Source organism: Drosophila albomicans, chromosome 2L (genome assembly GCF_009650485.2).
Source record: "Drosophila albomicans strain 15112-1751.03 chromosome 2L, ASM965048v2, whole genome shotgun sequence".
Lineage (NCBI taxonomy): Eukaryota > Metazoa > Arthropoda > Insecta > Diptera > Drosophilidae > Drosophila > Drosophila albomicans.
This window is the reverse complement of record NC_047628.2, coordinates 7,167,824-7,195,417: the sequence shown is the minus strand read 5'-3', so window position 1 is coordinate 7,195,417 and position 27,594 is coordinate 7,167,824. Positions and strand designations below refer to the sequence as shown.

The 27,594-nt window shown below is 38.5% G+C and overlaps 5 protein-coding genes and 1 long non-coding RNA gene across 6 annotated transcripts in view; 4 read left to right on the top strand and 2 right to left on the bottom strand.

The window, feature by feature from the left end:
* LOC117563354 (laminin subunit alpha-1) overlaps positions 1-2,469 on the top strand; it is an 84,451-nt gene extending 81,982 nt beyond the window's left edge. Inside the window, 4 exon segments of the mRNA XM_034241642.2 lie at positions 697-1,315; positions 1,379-1,512; positions 1,576-1,804; positions 1,868-2,469. Coding sequence (XP_034097533.2) covers positions 697-1,315; positions 1,379-1,512; positions 1,576-1,804; positions 1,868-2,022 — 1,137 coding nt within the window. The 3' untranslated portion in view covers positions 2,023-2,469.
* A 180-nt stretch (positions 2,470-2,649) lies between these two features.
* On the top strand, positions 2,650-9,005 carry LOC117563355 (uncharacterized). Its single transcript, XM_034241644.2, has 8 exons — positions 2,650-3,020; positions 3,077-3,399; positions 3,453-3,538; positions 3,950-7,087; positions 7,414-7,568; positions 8,141-8,351; positions 8,404-8,511; positions 8,577-9,005. Exons 1-8 carry the CDS (start codon positions 2,759-2,761, stop codon positions 8,959-8,961), a joined length of 4,668 nt encoding a protein of 1,555 aa, XP_034097535.1. The 5' UTR covers positions 2,650-2,758; the 3' UTR covers positions 8,962-9,005.
* Positions 9,006-9,325: 320 nt separating this feature from the next.
* Positions 9,326-23,474, top strand: LOC117563470 (non-lysosomal glucosylceramidase). The gene is given in 8 exon segments (XM_034241825.2): positions 9,326-9,641; positions 9,643-9,794; positions 19,338-19,607; positions 20,733-21,343; positions 21,402-21,657; positions 21,718-22,091; positions 22,157-22,390; positions 22,453-23,474. Coding segments are annotated over 8 exon segments (2,877 nt in total). The 5' UTR covers positions 9,326-9,521; the 3' UTR covers positions 23,313-23,474.
* On the bottom strand, positions 9,432-10,102 carry LOC127565026 (uncharacterized). The gene is made up of 2 exons (XR_007954420.1): positions 9,956-10,102; positions 9,432-9,875 (listed from the first exon to the last, which is right to left on the bottom strand). It is a non-coding gene; the product is annotated as an uncharacterized LOC127565026 (long non-coding RNA).
* LOC117563471 (uncharacterized) lies at positions 14,694-16,657 on the top strand. The gene has a single exon (XM_034241827.2). The coding sequence runs from the start codon at positions 14,896-14,898 to the stop codon at positions 16,444-16,446; it is 1,551 nt and encodes a 516-aa protein (XP_034097718.2). The 5' UTR covers positions 14,694-14,895; the 3' UTR covers positions 16,447-16,657.
* An 88-nt stretch (positions 23,475-23,562) lies between the features above and the next one.
* LOC117563472 (transcription termination factor, mitochondrial) lies at positions 23,563-25,637 on the bottom strand. Its single transcript, XM_034241828.2, has 4 exons — positions 25,077-25,637; positions 24,475-24,904; positions 24,266-24,416; positions 23,563-24,206 (listed from the first exon to the last, which is right to left on the bottom strand). Exons 1-4 carry the CDS (start codon positions 25,525-25,527, stop codon positions 23,973-23,975), a joined length of 1,266 nt encoding a protein of 421 aa, XP_034097719.2. The 5' UTR covers positions 25,528-25,637; the 3' UTR covers positions 23,563-23,972.
* Between the last annotated feature and the right edge of the window lie 1,957 nt (positions 25,638-27,594).

The window sequence follows — 27,594 nt, the reverse complement described above, 5'->3', positions numbered from 1 at the left end:
CTAAAGAATCACCAAAGTTGACTTACATTCGAAAGCAATGCGAAGTTCATGGCTAAAGCTTCTCGATGTACGCCAGCTTTATTAGCATTTAAGATCTACAATTAGTTGTAATCTTTTAAGATCTGAGCGCAACTTTTTATCATGGTCGTCGGCTAACAAAAGCGCAATTGATTATTAATGACATTTGAAAACATGGAAACATACAAACATATTTGTAAATATTTCATACAACTTTAACTTCTTATGTATCTTATAAGCTCGAAAGCCATAATTAAGTATTTAAGCATCAACATCATCTATGCATACATACAAAAATACTATACATACATACATATGTACATATGTAGTTCACTCATCAACGCTTTGTGTACGTTTTTGCTTTCATTGATGTAATATACGAATAATTTTTGCTCTTTTCAACTTCAACTACATGAATTGTTATTACATTTTGCGTTTTCAATAAAAAAAAAAACATTTTTTAACAAAAGAAAAAAATAATAATAAAAATCAACAAAAATCATGCCAACGTTTTTATTTCTTAACCGTACTAAAAAAAAAACAACGCGCACACTGAGTTTGCACTCAGAAAGCTCGCTCACAAAAGCTCAGAACTAACACAAAGTCGTCGTGGTGAGTTAAGTTCCCGGGTTACTTAGGCTAGAATTAAAGATTAATCCGACTACAACTCTTTTACAGATCGGCAGCTACTCATACGAACCAAATGCTTTCAAATTCGGCGATGAGAAATACAGTTATTCCCAGCTGAAGCTACCGGAACGTCACTTCTGGCAACGCAACTTTCACATGACCTTCGACTTCCGCTCCTTTTACCCGAATGGCATGCTCTACTTGTCGCCGGGCAGCAAGGAGAAGCACAAGCATTATGTTGCGCTGTTGCTTAAGGACGGTCAGCTGGTGTTAATCGTGCGTGGACGACGACGTGAGGAGCTACAGCTGACGGCTAAACTGAATGATGGCGAATGGCATCATGTGACGATTAGCTGTCATGATCGCAAGGTCACCATGAGCGTGGAGATTGGACGAACGGATCAAAAGACTTCAGCTCAAATGAAGGTGCCCAAGAAAATTGGCGCAGCGCAGCTTCTGCTGGTCGGCGGTGTTCCTCAGGCACCAGGGAAGGTGCTTTCGGAGCTCTACATGCGCCTAGAGCCATTCAGGGGATGCCTACGGCGCTTCAGCATTAATAATGCAACACAGGACCTGGCTCGTCCGGGCAAACATTCGAATGTGGGACAATGTTTTCCCACCGTGGAGAGGGGTAGCTATTTCCCAGGCGATGCCTATGCCATATATAGTGAGTACACTTTACAAAACTTACGAGTGTAACTATATTTATCATTTTGCTATTTATTTGCAGCGAAAAACTTTCATGTGGCAAAATATTTAGAACTGGAAATGGAGTTTCGCACTTCCGAATTATCCGGCATCTTACTAAGCGTATCCGAGCCAAGTGGTTCACCGGCACTTTCCATGGAGATTAGCATGGGCAATGTGAGGGATAAGGGCCAAAACTTTCAACTGAACTATTTGATTTAAATTTTCGCAATTTTTCAGATTATCTTCTCTTGCGATCTGGGAGATGGTGTGCACTTCCGTGTGGAGTCAACGCTGCCTGGAAAGTATGCTCTGTGCGACAACAAATGGCATAATATATCAGCTCTCTATGATGGCGAGCAACTTGCTTTGCGAATCGATCAGTTGCCTGCGACAATCAGCATGTCAAATCAACGCAATGCTGGCAAAGTGCAAACACGTTCGCCTCTCTACATCGGAGGATTGCCAGGTAAATATACAAGTTATGCGCCGTTCTTTGAGATTCTCACTCTCAAATTTACTTTATGTACAGATACTGCACCCAGCGGTTGTTTGTTGACGCGAGACAACTTCAAGGGCTGCATTCGCAATGTCTCCATACGCAATGAGAGACGTGACTGGATCGAAATGGATGATCTGCACAATGTTCTGCTTAGCGAGTGTCTCGTATCCAGCGATGATAACTGATGAAGATCCTGGTTCCTGTGTTGATGCCACACCGAAACTTTTTCCAAATGTATTGTGATCAATTATTGAGTTTTATATAGCCATAGACTTAGAGAACGTCCAGTTAGCATATCACTGCCATATAAGTACCATAATATTAATCTATCTAGCTATACGTTTCAACTGGAAAAGAAGAAATTATCATTGCCAGTGACTGCATTTCTTATGACCAACCAATCCTAATTTATTTTTTTCTTTTCATTATTTATTTTGTTTTCAAGAGGCTTTATGTTTGCAATTTGAATTTATTTTGATTTCATTTGAAAATATCAACATGAATGCATTATTTCGAATCTCCTCCCGTTTGTACAGAATTTATTTATACATAAAATAAATTATATATTTTATAATATTAGTAATTTCATAATTTCATTTGTACATAAAAACGAGCCATTTAGTATGTAGATTTGTAACGAGTATACTTAACATTAGTTTATGGTTACCATTTAAATCAAAAGTTGTATTTAATAAATATATCCTAAAATAAATACTTTTTATTTTTCTTTCATTTTCATTATAAATAGAATTTCAATGATATCCAACTGTAATTGGACAATTCAATAACAGAACTGATCTTTCAGGGTCAAGACTTTATTGTCAAAACCGAGAATGGGACATTTTCTGTTTATATTTCCTACAAGCAATAGATAAAAATATCTAACAAAAATTATATAAACAACAGGAACACTAGCCCACCATGAGTGTGAGCACCAGAAGAACCAGCCTTGGCAGTCGTCGTGGCACACGAAAATCACACGCCTCATTAACATCGGTATCCTATGATATATACTGTATGAACTTCTATGATAATGGACTGGCTGCTGTGCGCAATGAGTATATCAATCAGATCAAAATTGGCTTACGAAGATTTCTCTTTGTCATCGATGTGGAGCATGAGATTCGACAAGCGCAATATACCAATGAAATTAACAAGCGAATTTCGAAACATAAAAAACAAGGTAGGTTGGCAAATTTAACTTGAACGATTCGGCCGGGATCTTATCTGTCCCATCAGATCCCATACCCACGGAGAGAATGCCATTAGTAATGCTGCGAATACGAGATTGCTTGGAAGAGTATGAGCATGTGACCAAGCGTATTGATGCTGAGAATAGCTTCAACTTGCTCAAGTACTTCCAACGAAATACGCCCGCCGAACTCAAGTTCAAGTTTGTTAATCAGAAGGACAAGGCAGGCATGGAGTCCAAGAGGGCAAAGCCACCCGCGAAAAGCAAGGAAACAACCGATACGCAAGTAAGGAGCCAAATTACTTGCTTCGGTGTTACGTCCAAGGAGCACCACAAAGTTGGCAAGGGACGCCCGCTGTCCAAGCGTTCAGTAAGTTGCTCAATGTTTAGCTTTTAGTTCTTAACATCTACATTCCAATTTAGTACATAAAGGATCAACCACAAGCTACTTCGATTCTTATACTCATAATTGGAAATCTGGACAATGACTTCTACCAAAGTTTGATATCGTAAGTGCCTGACGAAAATTATTGGTTAACTGTATCAAAGTCGAATAATTTTTATTTATTTTATTTAATAATGTCGTTGAACTCATTCTTTGCCAGAACGTCTGTCCCTCTACAAAAACACTGTTTTGAACTACTACTGGTATACACATAGGTTCTTATCGAAAATAGATGGTCATAATTTTAAAATATTTATTTTTTTAAATTAATACATATACAATATAAAATTACGTAAATATTGTAATTACTATTGCTGGATCTAGAGATACAATGTATAGTAGCAATTGAGGAATAAGAATTTTATAGCATTACTTCCCTACCAAATTTATTTACAATTGTCCTAGTATTGGCAAAACTATTGCTAGGGTATCTGAACTAGAATACACAAATGATTCCATTTCTTTCTTTTTAAAGACTTGATCTCCCACTACGTGGTATTATTCACTTTCTACCTGAGGAGTGTGCCTATGATATTTTGGTGCCACGCCCACGACGCCTCAAAGAACTGCGTGACACCATCGAGAATATCCAAAAGGGAATTCATTCGCTACGAAAGCGATCCGCCACAAAGCCAGTGGGCATATTCCAGCAGCAGTTGCCACAGATGTCCATTTGCCAGGCCACTAAATACTCTGATGATATTTTTAGTCAGTTAAGCTGGTTCATCTATGATGTGCAGACGCTGCGCGATCACTATGAAGAATACTATGTGAAACCTTACAATGAGATCAACGTCAAAATGAATCCCGCAGAGAACATGCAGGAGAGCTACAATCTGGCGAAATCGCTTAGCATTGAGGGACATTATCTTAATCACAGTGTGCCCGCAGTCCACGACGATGATGCCACAGTCTATTTATATTTGGAGTCGCTGTTAAACACTTTTGGCAGTCCAAAAGAAGTGATGACTGAGATGGAAGTGCTGCTGCTGGCTAATCCATCGTCCTTGGTGCAGACCCGAGTGCTTGACAAGATCAAGGTGTATGCCAGCGCTTTCAAGAGCATCGTCAAACTCAATAAAACGGAACGTCTTTTTGTGGAACAGACTAATCCCTTACTCACCAGCGTTGTGTCGTACATGGATCAGAAACTAATGCGTAACATTTACCATGCCTGTCTCGAGTACAATATACTGCGGAGATATTTTAACGCCGGCTATACCATAGACAGTCTGCAGTACACGCCCTACACCAGTGAAGTGGAGCCGCGACACCTGCCCAAATATGCTAAGCTATATTTGACGGATGATGCGGTCACTCAACGCATAATACACCTGATTGATGAGAATGAGAACTATAAGATTGAAGAGATTCATCCCACTATTAAGCTCTACACATTTCGGCGTCGACTGAACGAGGTCTTTGAACACCAGAAAGACATTATCTTGCCATCACGTCTTTGCTTTCGAGACTTTACGCTTTACAATGCGCATGAGTTTCTGAAGGACTTGGTCACACCGGTAATGTTTGAGGATGCCATCGAGCCACAACCGGATCCATTATCCACGTACACAAGTGTCTACACCATGGGTGATATCAGAGAGTCGCTTAATCCATATAGTCACTGTCCGACTAATGTACAGTATATAATTACGCCGAGCGTTTTCATACGCCCCAAGTCTCTAAAAGCCAATAAACTGGCCGAGCAGTTGAGGGAGAAGGAGAAAGTCGATAGGCTATCCACTCGAGCATCAAAAGCCCAAAAAGATAATTCCATGGCCTCCACCAGCAATATTCGTGCGAATGTTACACAAAGTCAACCTGCAACGTTGTCCAGAGAATCAAAGGAAACTGGCCAATACTCCTACATTGGCCTGGGACCAGATCATCCGATGCTCAAGGGTTACAATCTCGACGATACAATGCAGACCATCAAAGCTAAGACCTCAAAGTATCACTTCGAAGAGGGCCACATGACACTGTACCAGGAGAAGTGGAATTTCCGGCAAATGAACAAGTATTTGAACATTGAGATTAACAAAGAGCTCATACATTTGACCAACGAACGTGGCAACATGAATAAGATCTCAAATAATATACGCATACAGACCACAAACGGGGTTCATCTAAGGATCAGACCCAACAGCGAGGAATGCGCCAAGGCGGTCCTCAATTATCCAAATGGTTTGTCCCTTTACTGTCACGATACCCATGCCGAGCATCTCTGGTCTGGCCACCAGAGTGAGCTCAACGAAAGTCGTCGCATATGCACCCCTTATGGCTGCGTGATCGTCTTCTATAATGACAATGATACTGTGATTATTATGCGTTATAATGGGGAGGTATACAGACTGTATAGTTTCCCCGATGCCATGGGCGGCGAAGAGGAAGGTGAAATAGAAGAAACATCGGAATTTGTTAATGCCTGCTCAACACAATCTACTTACAGCAACTATAAGTCATTGCCTAAAGAAAGAGTCACAAACTCGTCGTCTGCGCCGCGCAAGCGCAGGAAAAAACCCAACAAAGGATCAACAAATCGCGCAAGTGGCGGAACTGAACCCAGGGCTAAAATATCAACGCTAAGCAATAGTTCAACCTCCTCCCAGACGTTGGCTGCCAGATCAATGAAGGCACATATAAAAGAGATGAGATTGAATAAAACAGCAGCTCTATTTGCCAGCATCGATAATGAGCTGAAGTTCCTGGAGACGATGATGACCCTGTTCGGCTTTAGCTATGTGCATCTAAAACTAACCACTTCACTAGGCAGTGTGGTGCATGTGCAAGGACAGCATAAGATCTATTGTGCGAAACCCATTCGGGTCACCGAGTGGCATGATTACTATGCCAACGAAAGCTACGCGATGCGGGACGATGGAGTTCGCATGGTCTGGACGCATGATACACTCAAGTGCTATCACAGCGATGGCACTGTAATCAATACAACGACATCGATGGGAGTGGATTTGGGCATTAATGAGGATGATATTGATAAGCAGATTAGTTCGAGTAGTTCCCATAAGATTGAATTGGGTCGCATTGGTTCGGGCTCTGTACAAACCGAAGAGATATTGATCAATATGATCGATGATGATGATCCAAAGCAGAAGACCCTTGGCATCGATGAGTTTCTCGAGGAAGGCGAGGTCGAAGATCAGTATCTTTATGATTATTCTTTCGTCACCTTTAATCCAGAGAGTTTTGCGATGCTGCACAAGTCTTACGCTGGCACACAATTCTCGTGCCTCAATTTTAATTTAACGGAACTGCAGATGGAAACAAAGGTCATGGCGGCGGATAGTTTGCAATTTCGAATTTATCCCATGGCTAACACAACCAACGACATCTATGACATTAAGCATCCCGGAAGCAACAGATTTAGTGAGAAATACTTTAACAAGGTCTTCCAAGAGCCAGTATCTTCCGAAGCTGATCCCGATGAATGGACGCGAGCCTCAGAACCAAAATCACCACCTAGGGATCCCAAGTGTATGTGTGCGGGAGTGGAAGTCGAGGCGTCCAACTTCCAATTGTTGGTCGAAAGAGATAGCTTGTTGTTGCACACTCGATTGCAAAGATTTGGTTGCAACGAGAATCAAGATGAGTATCGGTAAGTAGTTGATTCCAAACGCCAGCCCGCTTTATACCAAATATTTTAAGTAGTTATCAAAAGTAGTTATCTTGTATCTCAGATACTAATAGGGATAGTAAATTTGCTATATAGGTGTTTGAATTTATTACGTAAATCAAAATTGTAATTAAATTAGATCAAGATTATTAAAAATTAAGCTGCAGCAGATTATAATTATTTTTGAACTTTATTTTATTTATTTGATGATGTTTCTGTAAATGTTAGTAATATTAGGATAGCGACATGAATAATAATAGTTATTATTTACTATCCATGTAATAAATTTAACAATTACCTCTTAACAGAGACAATATCGAACTAAAATTGAACTTAAATGAAAATCTGAGCACGGTTTTTCGAAATTGGGTCGAAACTTTTCATCAGTTTATTAATTGTTCCTGTGCCAAATGGAAAACTAATTACTTTATAGAAAGTATATCCGGTGACTGTCGGAAGAAGGGTAAGTGAACGAGGCATTATCTATCAAATAAGAACACTGCAGTCAAGTTGGGTCGACGGTGAGATACCCGCTAAGCATTTTGAATAAAAGCAAAACAGTTCTTTAAATATACCGCATAATATACCACAAATACACTAAAAATTTACCGAAGTTCATATTGAGTGTGTTTATAAAATTTCACTTCGAAATATACCAGATTGTCAGCCAAAGCATCTAAGACCTCATTGCAGTATGCGTAATATGTCTTACAAATGTTATTAATTTCTCAATTTTGTATCCAATCACGACAAAATTCACAGGAATCATAAATACTAGTTATTATTATCTCTACCAAAATTCGCAACTTCAGCTTCAACGGTTACGCTTGTTATTCGAATTTTATAAATTTGTGGGGGCGGAAGTGGGCGTGGGCAAAATTTTAAACAAATATGATCTGCGGGCAAATATTACAAGTGCACAGACGGGGGTCAGAAATGTCACCTTCTGTCTTTTATTCTGCCGGCACAAAGTTATAATACCCTTCTACTCGATGGGTAGCGGGTATAAAAATATCAATCTATTTGCTTTTGCAGGCCTAGAACTATTTAAAACAATGCCCGACTTAGGTGCTTATAACTTTTGTGCTGGCAACTATTTTCTTGATCCAGAGGAATTAAAATCCATGCATACCCGAATGATGCAACATTTTGATTGGTATGAGCAGGATATGGCAAAGTTTCCGCGATTTCCCCAACAAAAGAAACCACCAACAATAGTTGATTTTCCGCCTGTATTGACAACAAAGTGAGTTAATAGCCGTTTCTTATACCAACATTAATTATATCATGTTGTATAGGATCTTTGTGGAAATTCCCGCACAACTGGCCTATACGGATCGCATTCATTTGTTTTTAGATCCCTTCGACCGCATTAAGTTCCGAAAACTTAAGCATCGTTTCAATGAGTAAGTCTAATCAGTATTATGAATAATTAAACCAGCTAATATATACATATATAATTTTTTTGCAGGGCTCTTCTTTTCCATTTATATCCGAATCTTCGCGTAATGGTAAAACAAGAAATTAGCAAACAAAGCTGGCGAAATCATCTTGCCGCCAATAAGCGCCGCCAGTTTATGGAACAGCAGCGTCTAAGTTTATATACTGCGATGTTGAAGCATAAGGTGTACCCTAATTACTTCCAGTTTAAAGATAATTTCTATAGCCATGTGCGTAATATTGACTTCTTCGAGTTCATGTCCTCCAAGTGCAATGAGAAAGAACACCCGGAACAGTATAATACCGATAAAAATAAGAATGAAGATGCCGCTAAAGACAAAATGCCATTATCTGCCGAGCAAAAGAAAAATCGTAAGAAGTGTCTGTGCCCTAAATATATAAAATCTATTAAATAGTTGCCATTTTGTTTATTTAAATATATACATATGAACGTATACATTTTATGTGCATTTTCAAATTTGAAAAGGGCGCAAAATATACTTGCTGGTCACACTTGACATTTTATTCGTACATGTTTTTAAAAAAATATAATAACTTAAATATATTTTTCTTATCGTTAAGATTATTATCAGACTATTTTAGTAAAAAAAAACAAAGCGAAACATAAAGCATTTTCTTATGACCGGCAAAGTGTAATCAAACCTGTATAGAAGCGGTATATTTTGGTATATTTGCCGTTATTAAACAGCATATTCTTAAATATCGTTTAGGGTCACCCTAAAGACAATGTTTGTGCTTATTCGCTCTCTTTCTCTCTCGCGTTCTCTTATTCACAGTTGGTTTCTCGTTGTGGACGGTTGTCGCTTTCGTCGTTGCCGTCAATTTTAGTCGCGCGCGTGTGTAGTTCTTAAACACAACCAAAATATGAATTGCACGCAATTGTATTAATCACCCAACACTCGCACATCCACACAAATATAAAGACAAATCGAACAATTGAAATCTAACACGCACAATGGCGTCGGCTGTGGAAATAACAACAACAACACCATTGACGGCCAACGGAACTGCAGCTGCAACCGCAGACTCCGCCAGCGCTGTGTACGCCGAGCAACTGCAACAGGCGGAGGAGGAGGAAACGGCAGGAAACCGGTGAATCAAATGAAATAACGGCTGTGCCGCGTTATGGATTAAAACTAAAATTTGATCACGTTTGGCCTGAGAAACGTAATCAAAATTTGCGGCCATCGATAAAACAATCGCTGCCCATGGTCCCATTAGTGTGCAGGTGAGTCGTCAACGCCGCAGTCGGCGTCGGTGTTAACGCAACCAGCAGCTGTAGATGCTGAGTGGATGGACGGTCGGTGGGCTATATAAATAATTAATTGAAGCACATAATGCGAAATCAATAGCAGGCCTAATATAACTTGAGAACATACAAATACATACATTGTCCGTGTTGTTGTCCCCGTGCCCGTGCGTGCCAAATATAGCGCCAGGTCCTGCCAACACACAATCAAATACCCATACACACACACTCATACATGCGCTCGTTCATAAATTGAATATTTTTGTTCGCTTGGCGCCAACTAAATGACATTAATTTGCCAACGGAAAAAGCTAGGAAGTAGCGATGAGAAAATGTCGTGTTTGCGTGACACGAGTGCGAAGCACGCAAAGAAAAATAATGCAGAAAACTTTCAAAAATTCCAAACTATTATCGTTATAGTAATTCTCACATTTCTAAAAAAAAATTTCAAATTTTTTGTGTTTGCAATCAAAAAAAATTGTCAAATTTATTTTTAGAAAGCTTTATTTTATTTAATAAAAATAGGTAAACACTAAACTTAAAATATTCACTACTATTACTTTGAAAAGTTCAAATTGTATTTTGACATGATTCCAATTTTACCGAATGCAAGTTAAACCATTTCTTAATTATCGTTCAAATAAAATGATCTTTGAGATAAAGGCAATGCGACTATTTCAATCTCTATAATGTTGTAGCAAAAGCTTGATAGTTCTTTCAGCAGTTTTTATCTGCTAATCGAAGCGACAATTTTTTTAATGTTAAAAACGGAATTGCTTTGTTTAACATACTTAACACGACTATTAAAATAACGTTAGTTGAATTTTGGATATACCCCACTGCCTCTAAAATAAAAATTCGTTAAAAACTAATGCTCACTTTCATCGCTAGGCACAACTCTAATCTATGTAAACAGACCCTTGTCTAGCCCATCTCACATGTCTCACTGACCACGAGAGTCTCTATGACTTATGCGAGGCATTGCTTGACTTCAATTCAAAGCGAATCCTTTGATAAGAGCCTTATTACTGCTCTGCTTTTACAGTTGGCTTCACGCTACGCTTGGGGTTCTGTTGGCGCCACATCCCAAAATTGCCGCCCCCTTTCGTCTGCCCGCATTGGCGCCAAGCTGGTGGCTCTGTTTGCGTGTCCTGGCCACATTTGGAGCCACAAAAGCAGCATGTACTATACCTTGTTTGCCCTCGCTTATACAAACAGTCAACTGTAGGATTTTTTTTGTTATTTTTTCTTTTGTGTACCTCAAGTTGCTCCATTTATAGGCTGCCAAACAGGCAATCAGCGCCAAACTGAACTGACCTATCTGAAATGCCGAACCTACTCAAGTGCAATGAACTCTCATAAAAATTTCAACATTTTCACACTCTGTGAAAGGCATCCAAAGTGGGTCATTTAAAAAGCTATCTTGTAACGTGAACAATTGCAAAATCTAAGGTTGTCAAGCAAATTACAAAAAATAGTTTCATAGATTTTGTAGGAGATATATTAAGCTAATGTTTTGCTTCTCCCTAAGGTGGAGTGAATAGAATATCTAAAAAGTGTTCAAATAGTTATATTTATGGTAATTTATTGATTTCGATTAATTTTACATGGTCATATATAATAATACTCTTTAACATTACGGAACTGTTTGGGTTAAATTGTTAAACATACATACAAAGATACGTATCTCGTATTTAGTAAATATTTACCTAGAATATGTTTATGCATATCTAGAAATGACACCACTGTTCGCTTTACTTTATCAGCTACCCTTCAAATATTTACGCGAGAAATTGTTTAGTTTCGTCACGCTTTTTGTGAACTATGAACGAGCGCAAAATAAAAATAAAAAAATACTCATATGCAGGAAGAAAAAATGGTTTTGTATACATTTTATTATCACTCGGTAACATAATAAAAAAGGGGGTGCTAACTTTGTGGTATTGCATTTATCCAAATGAGTTCATACCTCAAGCATAAATATAGTTTTTATCAGATTCAGCTACTTTTTTGCTATATTAATCTTTGGCTTTTCCTAGAAGAAAAAAGTTACCAAACGTTAATGATTTAGTTATGGATGATATCACAATCTTGTATCGTTTGACGCCTTATCTGAATATATGTATACAAAAAGGTTATGCATTCTTTTATTATATTTTTTGTGTCAGCTTATCATATCTACTGTTTTTCTAAAACGAGTAGTTAAAAAAGGTTTCTGTGTTTCAGCATGATATGATTTTTTATACTTCTGATGTCATTTGTTTGCAGAGTGTTTAGTTTATACACAATTTGTATTACACATAGAATTAGAATATCTACAAGGTAATCGTGATTCAAATTTGGCAGTATGACTAGGAAAATGTAAGGTCATAAAATGTTGATATTGGTATGATTAAAAAATATTAATAGAGTTATAAAATAGCATTGAATTTCCCACCAATTTAATCAGTAGAATTTAAAAAGCCAGCTGTGAATTATGTTGTTTTTTAACAATTATGATAACGACATTTTTACAACTTAAGTAAAGAGAACAAGAAAATTATGGAGCAAAAGAGAATCAAATCGTTTCTTTTCATGTTCTTAATCTACTGAGAATTCTACAAGTATAGTTCTCAATACATGTTAAATGTGATAAAGACTGCGAGATTGACCCACTTGAAAGACGGCAGCTATTCAAAGATTCAAAGGGGGTTCAGTGTAACAGATTCGTCAGAGTTGCAACAATTTCCCTTTCCTTATTGCCATTCCACATTCGCACACAATCAGCGCATTGTCGTAACCGCGTATTCTCATTTTGCTCCTGGCGCCACGGCCGGGATAACAAAGTCCTGTCAGTTCACTCTGTCTGTCATTTAATGCCTTTGGCAAGCGCCCAAGCGAGCATTTTAAATGAATATATGCACATGTAGAATCTGAAAAAAAAACCGCATCACGAGAAAATGTATCTGTGAGATGTTTTATTTATTTTTGCTATTAAATGGATGTACAAAAAAGTGTTTTTAGTTTTAAAATTATTTTTGCATATCCAGTGAATTAATTTTTTTTGAATTTGAACATTTTTTTATTACTTTAAAAGCTCAAAGAACTTTGTGTAAGAGTATTGAATATTCTCCCAACTATAGATTTGTGCCTTCAGTTGTTTTTATTTGCTTCACTCAAATCATACATTTGGTATGTTTATCCAGGCGTTGCCTGCAATCCCAAAAGCACTTTTCCTTATTGTTTTTCCATTGCTGGCATTTCATTTGTCACCGTCTAACATCCAAACATCTTTCCATCTGCATAAAAATGAACAATTTCGTTACTTTAGGGAGTTTTTCTTTTGGGTTGACTGCCGTTTTCATTCCGGTTTTCTTTTAGTTTTCATTCCTCAACTTGTCACATTTTGTTTATTTTTGGCTTTTGCTTTAGGGATAGTTTTAGCTCTGACTCCAAATGCTGGAAAATGTGTGTTATTTTTTTTTTTTTTTTTCTAAAAATATTCTGTAGCTTCGTTCAGTGCGATTTGATATTTATGGAATTCAACATCGAGAATTCGAAATTGCAACCGCTTGAATGCTTTATATCACTTAATGTAATGTGATTTACGTGCTGCCATTATAGGAACTGTTGAGACAGACACTTTGTTGGATTACTTAACTCATGTCCAAGGCATGACTTTTCTTTACATCTTGGATTATGCAGGTCGTTGAAGTCAAAGTAGTTTTTGCGGTTGTCCAAAGAAAATCAAGTTGATGTGAATCATTTTAATAGCTTTATATATCAATTTTAACATTGATTAGTCTTAATAATGTTAGAGAATTTATTCTTTTCTTTAAAGTTGTCTTGTAATAAATACATACATGAATTACGTAAATATTATCTTAAATTTACAGCACAATAAATGTATCTATAGTTTAAGTGGTTTACAATCTCTATTTTATAATTCCTCAACTTTGTTTTTTAAAGAATAAATTAAACGTAAGAACTTCTAAATTGTTTTTGGTATTGCTATATTTAAAGTTTTTATACCCGCTTCCCATAGGGTAAGATGGTTTTATATTTTTTGTGCCTCCGTCAAATGAACAGAAGGAGGCATCTCCGACCCTATAAAATGTATTCTTGATCAGCGTAAACAGCCGAGATGATATATATACGAGATAGAGATATAATTGATTACGATCGGATAATAATTGTAGAAGTTTCAGATATAAGGAATACGTTTGTATACGTCCACTTATTTGGTGTTGGTTGCTTTGGCCGACAATCTGGTATCTGGTATATTTTGCCCTCTATGGTATAATTTGACTGTAGTACTACAATATAAATATACCAAATATAGCCTTTGGTATACAAATTTATCATTAATTCCGCTATGTTTTTCTTTCAACGGGTACTTTTCAATTCCATACCTGGGTCTGATCTCTGTCTGCATTCATCTCGAGATGCTAATCCAAAATGAAAATAGTTTTTTAATTGAATTACAAGCACAGCGGACATGACAGTCTCAGTGTCTGTTGCTAACGCAGAGAACATTGCAATGTTGCAACGAACTGTGGCAACAAAGTTTGCCAGCAAACAGGGCTGGATGAGGTCATGTGGGTGGCACTGTCCAATGGAGAGGGGCAAGGGACTAGGACACAGTGACACAAATTGCTTGTGGCAACTTACAAATGAAGTTGGCAATATTGTTGTAGTTAACCAGTTGAATAGACTGAAATTAATTTACAACTTTATTGCTCGGAGATTAAATTGAAAGGTTGGGTAGGAGTTTAAAAAAGTCATTAAACAGTTACTTGTTGAATGTTTCGATGTAGATTACATGGCTTTGCAGTTTCTTTTCTATACAATTTTTGAGAAACATACTTTCCACAGACTTTATTATCACCAGGAATATATGTAAATCTATTTTTACGTATAAAGCAATAAATCACTTTCGAATCAATCGAGTCAGTTAAAAGCCCTAAGCTAATTTTACGTACTACGTATATTTTATTTCGTATGTTGTGTGCACCAGTTTATAGGACCATCATATCTCTTGGGTGATATCTAGTTGTCTTCCAGATCGTTTCATAGCAACATTTGATCTTCAGATTACAATATGAATCGTCATGAGAATATCGTGTGCAAGGGTTGCGGCAAAATGGACTTCACAGGACGTTGCTATCGCTGCCTCAGCTGCCAGGACTTTAATATGTGCGCCGAGTGCTATGACCATGATTTTACCACCACTCAGCATCTATTCGATCATCCGGTAAAGTGTGTGTTGACGGCAGCCGATGTGGAACTCTATTTTGGTGGCGAATATCTAAACGATCCGCCGCAGAGCTATCGCTGTCCATACTGCAAGCAATGGGGCTACAATGAGTCCACATTTCTGGAGCATGTCTCTGCCGAGCATATGAATGCCAGCACACTGCTGGTGTCCACCATGGTTACGCTCTTCGAGCAACAGCAGGCGGTGCGTCTCTTTCTGGAGGATGAGCAGCTGGCGGTGTTTGCATCGGCGGCCACATCGCGCAACGAGCTAATGAATCGAAACGAGGGCTCACTGGAATTGTATCTGGAGCCATTGAATCCGAATGGCAGCTATCAGCGGGATCACGTGAACGGAACCTATGCCTTTAGAGTCGTAAAACCTGGCGCTGTTGAAGTGGCACCTTGGGTCGCCGACGGTGGCGTCGCCTTGTCGTCATCGAATGCCAACCACAATGTGGACAATAATTTTCTAATCCCGGATCCGGTGCGTCGGCAATCGTTGCTGGAGCGAACGCGCAGTCGCTTGAACTTGGATCGGTCGCCGTTGACGCTGCAGCAGTTGCAGCAACAGCATCAAGAGCAGGACCAACAGCAGCTGCAACAAATGCAGCAGCAGCAGCATGAACTGCACCAGCAACAACACCAGTTGAGATCCGCGCATCCAACGCTCTCGGAAATGATGCGATTCAATGAGCCTTTGCCCACCAGTCGACCGAATCGCAATGTGCCAATGCAGTCACCCAATCAGACGCCCAGCGGACGCAGTATCAATCTCTTTGGTGCCCACACAGCGGGCGAAACCATGAGACGTAGCATCTTTTCGCCAGTCGATTTGACGCGTCCACGCAGCCAGCGCCATCGCAATCAGCGCATGCAGATGGATGGATTTGCCACCAGCGGCAGCGGTCTGCGTCAGGTGCATGTGCAGCGTCTAAGAGGCGGACCCGGAGCGCCAACTGCAAATCAACGCCTGGTCGAGTTCAGTGAACTGGCTCACAACACCGCTGAACTGATGATGGCCTCGGGTCCTATGTTATTGCGCACCATCGAGGAGGAGGAACAACAACAGGTACAGCAGCCAATAGTTGAGGTTAAAAAAGTGGATCAAGAACGCGAACGTTTCCTTTGCTTTCCCTTTCTGTCGGACACATCCATAACTCTGTGCCCACCCGAAGAACGCGTCACATTTCTGGCTAAGCGCGCCGAGTTTGTGGCCCAGCTGCTGGCATCGGTTCTCTGCGAGGAGGAACTATCCACAGGCATTGCCACACCCATCAAGGCGATGACAGAAACAACTACGATTACGACACACAAGTTACGCATTCGTTTGGCCAGTGAATTTGTTGGGGCTGGCGACTCTGAACTGGACCTAAAGCACACTACGTCATGCTAACACACAGTACAGAGTAAATACAACTATTTGTACTCGCCACAGTTCTAGACAATTTGATACGTGATTATGCAGCACAGCAACAACCAATCTCCTTTCGTTCCATTTCTTACTAGGCACAAATTTTGGAGTCTTCGGCCCTGTTGAATGTTTTCGGATCCAATGGTTAAAGCCTTTTAGGGGCCAGCCAAATAAATTGCAATTGTCCTAGGTAGTTGCGTGTTTGATATGGATTATACTGAACCAAGTAACACCAATGCATTATTCAAATCATATCAAATAAAGACAAAGCTGTAACCAGCTGTACTTTGAAGTCAGTTGTTTATGGAAGATGCATAATTTAAGACTAAGCTTTATTTATGAAAGAAGTTTGCTCGAAATTTCAATAGGGTTTTGTGCTATACAATTTTTATATGCTTCTATACAATTTACAAATGTGTTCATTAAAATATCAGTGCGAGAAAAGAATAACTGTATAACGGCATATGGTATTCCTTTTTGATAGTTGATCTTTTTTTTTGTAAAATGGATAGGAAACCAACAAGAAACCCCAGTAGATTTAGTTTGTTTTTCTGTTTTCATATTTTTCACACGGGCACAAAGTTATGGTTCTTCACTGAAATAACAGTTTTTGATTTTCTTTTACAAAAAGTATAAAAAGTGAGTTAAGTTTCTTTGGATCTATAAAAGTTATATACGTTTGTATTTAAAACATTTTAAATATTAGCATTTTTTATTCGTTAGTAACATATAACATATACTATATATGCCATTCAAATTCTTAATAAAGAATCGACTTCGCGGTTTTTGCAGTATATTGGCGTGTTAATTAACTAGCAACTGCGAGTACACAGTATTTTCTATAAATAAATGATTAATCATTTTATAATTGAAGTGCGCTATCGCTATTTGATTGTAGTGCAATTAGAGCTTCTTTAACTTCATTAAATTCAACGACTGTGATAAATTAGGAAAGCGAAAACATTATTATCCTTTGAAATGATATTCGTGTTACCAGCTTTATTCCTACTATGCTACTTTTTACTTTACTATTCCCACTGCCTAGACATCCACTCGAAGTCCTCGTTAGGTTCTACTGCCTTGAGCAAAGCCCATAAATAGCTGACTCTAAGAGCTAATTAAAAAGTCAACAACAAACTGACGTCGCTCGACACGGAATCTGTGTCATCATTTGCGGTTGACCCTTGTGTGAGACGGTGCGGAGGTGATGAGGTCGGATACACCCTAAAGTACCCCCTAGAATCGTCGCAAAGCTCAGCTGAATTTGTGGCTTAATTATTTAAATTGCAGCCCTTGGTTGTGTGGGAGTTGGTTATAAAAATATTTAATCTGCCATCTTCAATTTCATCATTTTTATCACAACATATAATTGAATATAATTGGATAAATGAAATTGTGGCCCAACTGTGCTGCGCGAGCTTATCTCGACGTTCGTGCCACATGAAATGGAAATCCCTATTCACTTGATTCGATTTATTCTCCAAATGGAGGAACCTAATGTGTTCTCTTTGCCATTAAGGCTCGTAATTATTGTGCTTAAATTGAAAATGTGCACAATATGTTTATTACAAGCATTTTTATAGGCAGATTTTCAATAAATATAGTGCTTGAATTGAATGCATTCAATTTGCTTACTGCAGCACTATTAACCGTACTATAAGTATATTGTTATTATGTGTTGGACAAGCAGTTTAACATTCAGTTCGCAATTTCATAGTTATTTACTTATTTGCATTCACGATTCCGAGTCACTCATCCTATTAGCATTCAAGACAGTTCCCCATTACTCAGCTGGATAGGTGTCTCGCCCAATCTGGTTTTTATGGAGAGCCCTAAAAGATTCAATCAGAAGCATATACTTATGTAGTACATTTCGTGCTGAGTGATTGACCCAATGGAGCAATATGGATTGACAGTCCAATTTTCCACAATAATTTTCAAAAGCATTTTTTCGCTGGTGATGTTCACACTCCGCCTAAAATATCTGTGTCAAATTACTGATTGACAGAGTTAATTGTATATATCCTTTACGGTAAATAGCATGTAAAGGGTTGTACTACATACAGCATTTATTGTGGAAGAAAATAATTCGATGTACATTGATCAAAACCTTAAGAAAACAAATCAATATACAATCAAAATAAATATATTTATGGTAAGGAAAGGTCTTAGACTTCATTCTGATATAAAGTTATACAATTTGCAATTCTTATTATGGAAAATTGTATAAATATTAACTTAGAATTTAAATACTGTTTTCAAAGGGCTAACGAAAGGTGTTCAAAACTAATAGAAGCAATTTATTATTATACCAACATAAGTTTCTTTGTTTATATAAATACTTGCAACACATTTAAAAGAGTTTAGGTAGTTTTCTTTATGTTTTGAATGTTTCTGCAAGCCAATTCATTGATTTTACTACCAATTAAATCATGTGCCACATTTAAGGGAAATTTCAGTGTTCTGTGTCTGGGTCATTGTTGATGACAGCACTTAACATTTCGCTGGATTCCGCTTGGTAACCAGCGTCATTGGCTTCATGCCGCACATGCACTTGACTTTGGCATGGGACTCGACTGAGACATTGGCCTTCAAAATGAGACAGTGGCGCACAGTGTTAAGCTGTGACCAGCCCTAAATTCAATATGCGTGTAGAGAGCCACAAAACAAGCCCAAGTTGAACAGAAAGAGAGAGAGCGATAGAGAAAGAGAGATAGAGTCGAGCAAAGTAACCCCCCAATGACCACCCCAATTTGGGGGCTAGGCTAACATTTGCAGAATTGTGACATCATCGTCATCGTCATTATGAAGTGCCGCACATTAGCAAAACAAATCTGATACATTCTCTTCATTCTGTTTCTCCCGTTTCCCAGATATGCGGCCTACTATTGGAAGGTCTCTCGCGAAGGTCGTCGCGTGTACATGGATTATTATTATATGGAACATGGTAAGCAGATCTATGGAGTGCCCATTGGGGGCATTGGTGGCGGCAGCATTGGACGTGGCTATGCTGGCGAATTTTGTCGCTTTCAGATGCGTCCCGGCATCTATGAGTACAATGTGGTGCATGCCAATCAGTTTATAGTCACCATCAAGGATCACAAAGGTTGTACCATCTTTCAGAGTTTGCTTTCCAAGTGCAGGTGAGTTTGACAAACACAAGAAAAATATATCTTTATGTACATACTACGCACTAACTTTCAATAGCTGTAAAGTAGACTTTCAGATTTCCATTAAATTTTCATCCTTCATCAGCTTTACTTTCTGTGCTTCACTTATGATTACTATTTTTGATGCTGTCTTCAACCCTTCAATAATTGAAGGAAAAAGCTAATAACAATTCTTTGTTTTACGTTTCGCACAACCTAACTTATAATTTTAATCGGTAAAAGCTGTTCTAAAGACTTTTTTAACTAGTGCAGAACAAGTGACTTGAAGTCGAGAATAATTTTCTGCACAATTTTTCACTTTGTTTGTTTTTAGTAAGCCTGAGCTAATTATAGATATAATTACAATAATTACCTCTAATGGCATTTGTTCATTGTTGAACCTAAACACGCATTCTAGTAAATGAAAACTACATTGGCTTAGTTTTTACGTTCAGCAATTTAGGAATTAAGCACAGCTTTCTAATGTTTGTTCTATAAAAATACTACTTACTATAGTTTGGAATTACTTTTGTGGATTTTCCTTAATTTTTAAAACAGCCTGTTGAGTTGAATACCTATTAGTAACACAGATGTTAATTATTAATGTCAACTTAGTTAAGCTTAAAATTCCAGTTTAAGAAATGCTGACAACACTGACTAACTCTCTAATTCTCTGTAATATATTTGGAATCAATTCATTATATATTTGTATATATAACTAGTACCTAATTCTCTCTTCACTCTTCCATCTACCTATTAATGGATCTGATAACTCAATAATTAACGGTCTGCCCCATTGACAATGAAAACATACTTTTATAATTTCCAAATGTGATATTTTTCTCTCATTTTTGCTGCACCTACAATATTATAAAATACACCACGTCAACAACAACAACAACAAACACCGATAACAACAACCATGATTAAACAAATATATATATATACTCACGTTTTGAACTGGTAAACGGATTCGGTTCTATTGCAATTTGTGTTTTATTGCTTTTTGGAATATGCAATTTGATTCAATTCTCGATACACTTTGGTTTGCTTTGCTTTTGTGCGCTGATCAACCATTCCATTCCATACAACAACAACAAATATTATGTGAATCTGTAGCACCAAGTCAAACAAGGCAAAGACCAACAACAACGATGCCGACGCCGATGAGGCCGAAGCTCGCAAAACTAAATGTCAACTGCCCAATTGCAGCAGCCGCCCCCGACAGCCATTGAGTGCCTGGCACTCAAACATTGAGGACTCCCGATGCAGCTATACGGGTCTCTATCCCCGCGCCTGGACCGAATACGATCTATCGCTCTATGGAGTGCGTTTGGTGTGCCGCCAGATCTCGCCAGTGATTCCACACGACTACAAGGAGTCGAGCCTGCCCTGTGCCGTGTTTGTATGGTCGGCCGAGAATGTGAGCGATCAGGAGCGGAAGGTATCGATAACGTTTACATTTAAGAATGGCACTGGCAACAAGAAACAGGATGCTGAGGGCAATGCCGAATCGGAACTAATCAGCGAAGGCAATGCCAAAGGTGTGGCCATCAGGCAGAAAATCAACGAGATGCCATGTAGCTACAATCTGGCCTGTCGCGTCTTGCCCGAGATTAGCATAACGCGTTGTCCGCAATTCGATCCGGCTGGCAACGGTGAGCAGTTGTGGGCACAGCTGAAGGAACATGGCCAACTCAATGAGCAACCCACCACGGAGGTACTCAAGAGTGAGTAGAATTCAAGCATTTCGTTGCATGGTCCTGATTTTCATTTATCTTTGTATAGCCAAGGACATTGGTGTGGCTGTCTGTGCTCAGCTGGCGCTGAAGCCGAAAGCTTCGCATGAATTGGAATTTGTACTAGCATGGGATATGCCCAAGATACAATTTCCACGCAAGCTGCAGACGCACACTCGCTACTACACGAAATACTTTGATGACAGTGGCGAGTCTGGTCCGAGGATATGTGAGTACGCATTGAAGCATTATCCCAGCTGGGAGCGACTCATCGATGCCTGGCAGCGACCCATACTTAACGATGAGTATGTTCTTCCTTTTTACCTCTTTCAACTGATTGTTAATAATGTTGATTGCACTTTCAGTGGCCTTCCCGATTGGTATAAGTGTGCCATATTCAATCAATTGTATTTCATCTCTGATGGTGGCACCTTGTGGCTCAAATGTGACTCTTCACTGGGCACTCAGCTGGCTTACGATGATCCGCGCTTGGCGTATGGTCGCTTTGGTTATCTAGAGGGCCATGAGTATCGCATGTATAATACGTACGATGTGCATTTCTATGCCTCGCCTGCATTGGCTCATCTCTGGCCCAATTTGCAAGTGAGTTTGCAGTATGATTTCAAAGATGCCATTGCCGCGGAGCTCAACGACACTCGAAAAATGCTCTACGATGGCAAAGTGATGCCGCGCAAAGTTAGGAACTGTGTTCCACACGATCTAGGTGATCCTGATGAAGGTAATTTAATCCAAAGAAGTTATTCACAAAACACCCATTTAATGGCATTCTGATTGGGATTGCAGAACCCTTTACGCTTATCAACTGCTATAATATACATGATGTCAACGACTGGAAGGATCTCAATACCAAGTTCGTGCTTCAGGTCTACAGGGACTACTATGTTCTAAATGAATTGGCCCAGGCGCAGGCGGACAATGCCAGCAAGTTCAGCTCCATAGAATTTATCGACAAGGAAAGTCTCTACGAGCTCTATTCCCAGGATAACAAGCGCAAGAACTCGGCAGATGAAAAGCAACGTAAGTTGTTAACGAATGTTAAACTGTAATAACGTAAAATATAATTAGATGTTCAATTTCAGAAAATCGCAAATCTGCTTCCATGTACATCAATGAGACCAATGGCAAGGTATATCTTATGGATGCAATGGGCTACTTAAAGGCCATGTACGGCGCCTGTAAAGCCATTATGGAACGCACTATTGAGTATGACAAGGATAATGATGGACTTATTGAAAACACTAAAATGCCTGATCAAACCTACGACTCTTGGGTTATGGATGGCCCAAGCGCGTATTGCTCTGGTCTTTGGCTAGCTGCCTTGCAAACAATGTCGGTTATGGCCACACTTTTGGATCAGCCCAACGATTGTCTGCGCTACCAGGATATTTTGGAGAAGGGCAAGCATGCGTTGGAGGAGAAACTTTGGAATGGCAGTTACTATCGATTTGATTTGTCCCACAATCATAGAGATACAATTATGGCTGATCAGTTGTGCGGCCACTGGTATTTAAAGTCTTGTGGCTTTGATTATGAGATCTATCCCAAGGAGAATGTACGAACTGCTTTGAAGCGCATTTACGACAACAATGTGATGGGCTTTCATGAGGGCAATATAGGTGCTGCGAATGGTTTCATTGCGAATGCTAGCGAGCCTTCAAAGCCGGGTCACGTAGACAATAGCAACATTCAAGCCGAGGAAGTCTGGCCAGGTGTTGTGTATGCTTTAGCTGCAACCATGCTACAGGAGGGTATGTTCGAGGAAGCCTTTCAGACCGCTGGCGGCATGTACAAGACCATATCGGAGCGTATTGGCATGAACTTTGAAACCCCCGAAGCGTTGTATGGTGAAAAACGCTATCGCTCGATTGGTTATATGCGACCCCTAAGCATTTGGTCCATGCAAGTAGCTTGGGAGCGACGCAAGGCGCTACGTGACTAAATTCACAGTACAATCCTATGTATACCTAGTTGATTTACCTTTATATCTACACTTACGAGTATGTACCGCGATACCAAAGATATTTGTAAGCTATCATTGAGGTTCTTAGCTTTTTCGTTTTTGAGAAATCGATCGTAACGTTACGAGCTTAAATGGCAATTCAAAGAGTTGCCTCAAATCAATCAAACTGTATTGAAATGTTTCAAGAAAAAGCTTTATATTTATGTATTTTGTAATCTAAGTTCAGCTGGTTGCTTGTTCTCAATGTCTTCTCTAGCTTATAAGCCTGTCTATGTAATCGTTTGGCAGTCACAAATTGAAGAGCACTTTGCTAAAACGCTCAGCTCTGTTCCAAGTACAATTATTGAATGGTATTCAAGAAGCACAAAACGTATTTAAATGTTAGCTAAGCAAAGATATTTACATTGAAATCACGATTTTTGTTTACTGATTATACTCTATATATATGAATGTATTTATGTCTACAAAATAAGCAAAGTATTTAAATGTTGCAGTCAATATTAAATTTATTCGTGGAAATTTAGATTTTTTATTAACAAGCTTTCATTTAAAACTTATTCCTACTAGCAACAACTTGCTCAACATGATCTTAACAACGCTTTACACAAAAAAAGCAATCAGTCATTGATAAATATTAGTTTACTCTGCATTTGTATGCTTTGAGTGGCTGGTCCATTGTTCTAGGAATTTATTATATTCACGCCTACTACGACACACTATAACCAAGGAGGAAGGTCGACAACCGAACGATGCCAATTCGTTGAGGCGCTCCTTTGTTGTCTTTAGACTGTGGCATAAAATACGGGGCACTTGAGCAATTTCGAAGCGGGTGAATTTCGCCTCATTTAGCAAATAATCCAGCACCTCCTTGATCTAATTAATATACAATAAGGCAAAATTATAATATGGAGAAATTGATTAGCCCATTTTACCTTTGTAACACGAACTGTGTGCACTTGCGGATGTCTGTCCATAATGGCTTTGGCTTCACTTACACTGAACTCCAGTCGATGCGCCAGATATTCTACAACTGAGGAGAATTTACCCAACACCTGCAGCTCATCCAGCGAAAGTTTTAAAGACCTGTACAAAGTACCTACAATATAATATAATTGCTACTGGATATAAAATCGGATCATACCGTTGCAAAATGGGCTCTGGGCAACGAACCATCCAGGGCATAATTTTGTCCTTTTTGGCACGCTTGGCGCGTTCCAGACGCAGCTCAACAGATTTGGGTGTATAGCGAAAGGCCCACAGATCCTTCAGTATATTAATGGGCGACACATTGTAGTGAATCATATGCTGCAGGTTCTTCTCAAACATGTCATATGGCATTTCCAATATGAACAAACGTTTGCACAAATACTTGGTGACAATCTCTGGACGTACGCCTAACTTATCGCTTATGTAGTAGACGCGATTCTTCTGGGAATAGTCGCCAGTTTCGGCATTTAAGGCGGTTACCAGTTTTCGAAGGCGTGGGAGCGTTAGCCGCAGAAATGGCACAAAGTGATTAATGTCGTCCATTTTCATTGTTTTAATTACATCCAGTTTGAATCCCAAGCGTTCTATAACGAATTAAATTTATAGGTACTTTAGTTAAATGTCAATGCTTACATATATATATATAGAGGTCTGAAGATAGCGACGACAAATTGCAAATTTCTTGAATGCTGTATTCTCTAAAAATGGCTATCTATAATAGAGCATCTCGCTCTCAAATTCCTCGTTTCAACTTACTCTGGTCTAATGCTAAGAGCCAGGGATACTCCACAAAGCTATGTTTGGTAATGCCCTCCAGTATCAGGGTATCCAGTGTTTGAACAAGGCATCGATTGCGATAGAAGCGTTGCACTTGTTCATCACTCACAATACGCTGCACTTCGTCTTCTGAGAGACGGAAGCGTTCGCGTAACGCATCAATTAAAACGCTGATACGACTGCCGGTTTCCAGGTTCGCTCGATATGGCACATAGTCGTTGTCCGTCTCGTGTCCCAGGGATGTGGCATGACTGCTAATCCGTGCAGATGACAGTGGCTTATTCGAAACCGAATTATTCGCATTTTCTTCGAATTGTGTAAACAGCGCGCGACGTGGTCTCGTTGCTAGTACGGATGATGTTGTAGGCGCTTTTGAGTAGAGATGCAGTTTGAGAGCGCTCTCAAAACTGCGTATCAAATTTCGCAACATATTTTATGAGGCTTCTGTATTTTTAAGTATTTAATATAATTCACTGAAATTGTATAAACATTGTGGGCGCTTGCAAAATATTAATATAACAGCTGTTTCAGAGTGGCGTTGCTATCGATATATTTTTCGGAGCAACCTGGCCGCCAATGGAAAAATATCGAAAATTAAAAAATTCGTTTAAAAGTATTGCAGCTGAATGTTTATCATAAAAAATAGGAAAATAATTTAAGATTTAGAGAGATAAGTTTCTGGAATGATACATAAATACAAATTTTTGTCAAGACAATTTTTGAAAACTAATTTGTAGGTTAAAGCCGAATTCCAGGTAACACAACTTTTTAGAGAAATGCCATTTATTTCAACAAAATCCCGAAATTCTATTAAAATTATTTACAACGGCCTATGTTATGTGCATATTCTACACAATTTGATACCAGTCAGAAACGAACCAAATATTAAAACACAATAAATTGATTATCAATTTGAAAGCAGAAGCAGAAAATTATGAAATATAAAACATATTTATTTTATTATTTTTGTTTCCATTTTATTTTGACAATTTTAAATGTTCATGTTTCTGGATTTTTTTTGCCTTATATTAACATTACAATATTAATATAAATCATTTCAGGGGATTCCCCACATTTGCCAAGTGTTTTGACTTTTATATTTGACTTCCCAAATATTCCATTTTAGTACTCGAAAATTCGAGAATTACTTTAAAATCGCGTTCCTTTAAAGTCTCATAAGACTTTTCATCGACTAAAACATATAGATAATAATAATAAGAATACAGATCTTTTGTTTCTGATCTATTTCCAAATTCCCATTCCTCGGTGCACAAATTGTTCTGGGCTTTTATTAAATGCTGAATCTTCTCATTAGTCAAATGTTGGAAACCACGGATGTTAATACGCATTTTTTGTGTCGGTGGAAAATGATCTTCTTCTACTAGCTTGATATCAAAATCACAATTCATCTTGATAGATTTAAAGTGAAGTCGAATCCATTCGGCTGCATTGTGATTGGCGCATTGAATCATCAACCAAAAATCCAACCACTTTATTCCTTGGAATTGCGCATGCGGTCCGTTGTTGGAGATAATAATAGTCTTCCGAATCGATTCCTTTATCAACTCTGACTGTTCAGTAGTCAGTGGCGGGTTTCCTTCCGGAGCTACAAATCCCAGTTTCACAACCTTATTTTCCATGCTTATTGTTGCCTCAAGCACCACTTCTTGGTAAATGAAGCACAGTTTTGCCGTTTCCCCTAGTGCTGGAAGAATTTCGACGCAATGTCGATATGATCGATAACACGGCAGTATGCAAATTATCGATAGTGCCATGTATTTGTTATAAAATAAAACAACTTTCTTTAAAATAATTTTTACTTAGTCATAAAATTAATGAAAATTCTTTTGACATTCAAATGTATATGTAATAGTAATAAAACTGCAGTTACTATACATTTTTTTTGTATTTACACTAATTAATATTTATACACATCGCATAAGTGCGCTAAGGTTAAAATCGAAATACCGAACTCTACTATATTTTGCCAGTAACCGCTATCCATATTGTAAATAGATTAGTGGTTCAGCGAGGATGTTTGTATGCTTTTAATATTTGTGAAGTATTTTCGAGTTACATATGTATATTAAAATTAATTTTCTGTAAGTGCTCCAGCTTGCCGAAACCAACACTGAATTGAGCTCAAAAACTTTGGAAATATCTGTTGCTTTATTGAAAGAAACACGACAAGGCGATTAAATTTCTCAATGTTTATAGAACACTTTGTGAATTGTAAATACATATGTGGGGTTAATTAATAAATTAAATTCATATATCGGAAAACAAATTTTTTTTCTGTTCTTATTCTTCGTAAGTGAATTTGTTAACTTTGGTACGCCCACACAGCTGTTCGAATGATTCGACATTGGTGTAAGCACTTGCATCCTAGAACAGAATCTATCAATGAAATGCTATTGGTGTAATCAAAAATAACGCAATAAATTAACTTAAGAAACTTTAAATTAACTTTCTTTAAATAAATGTTTGAATTTATAAG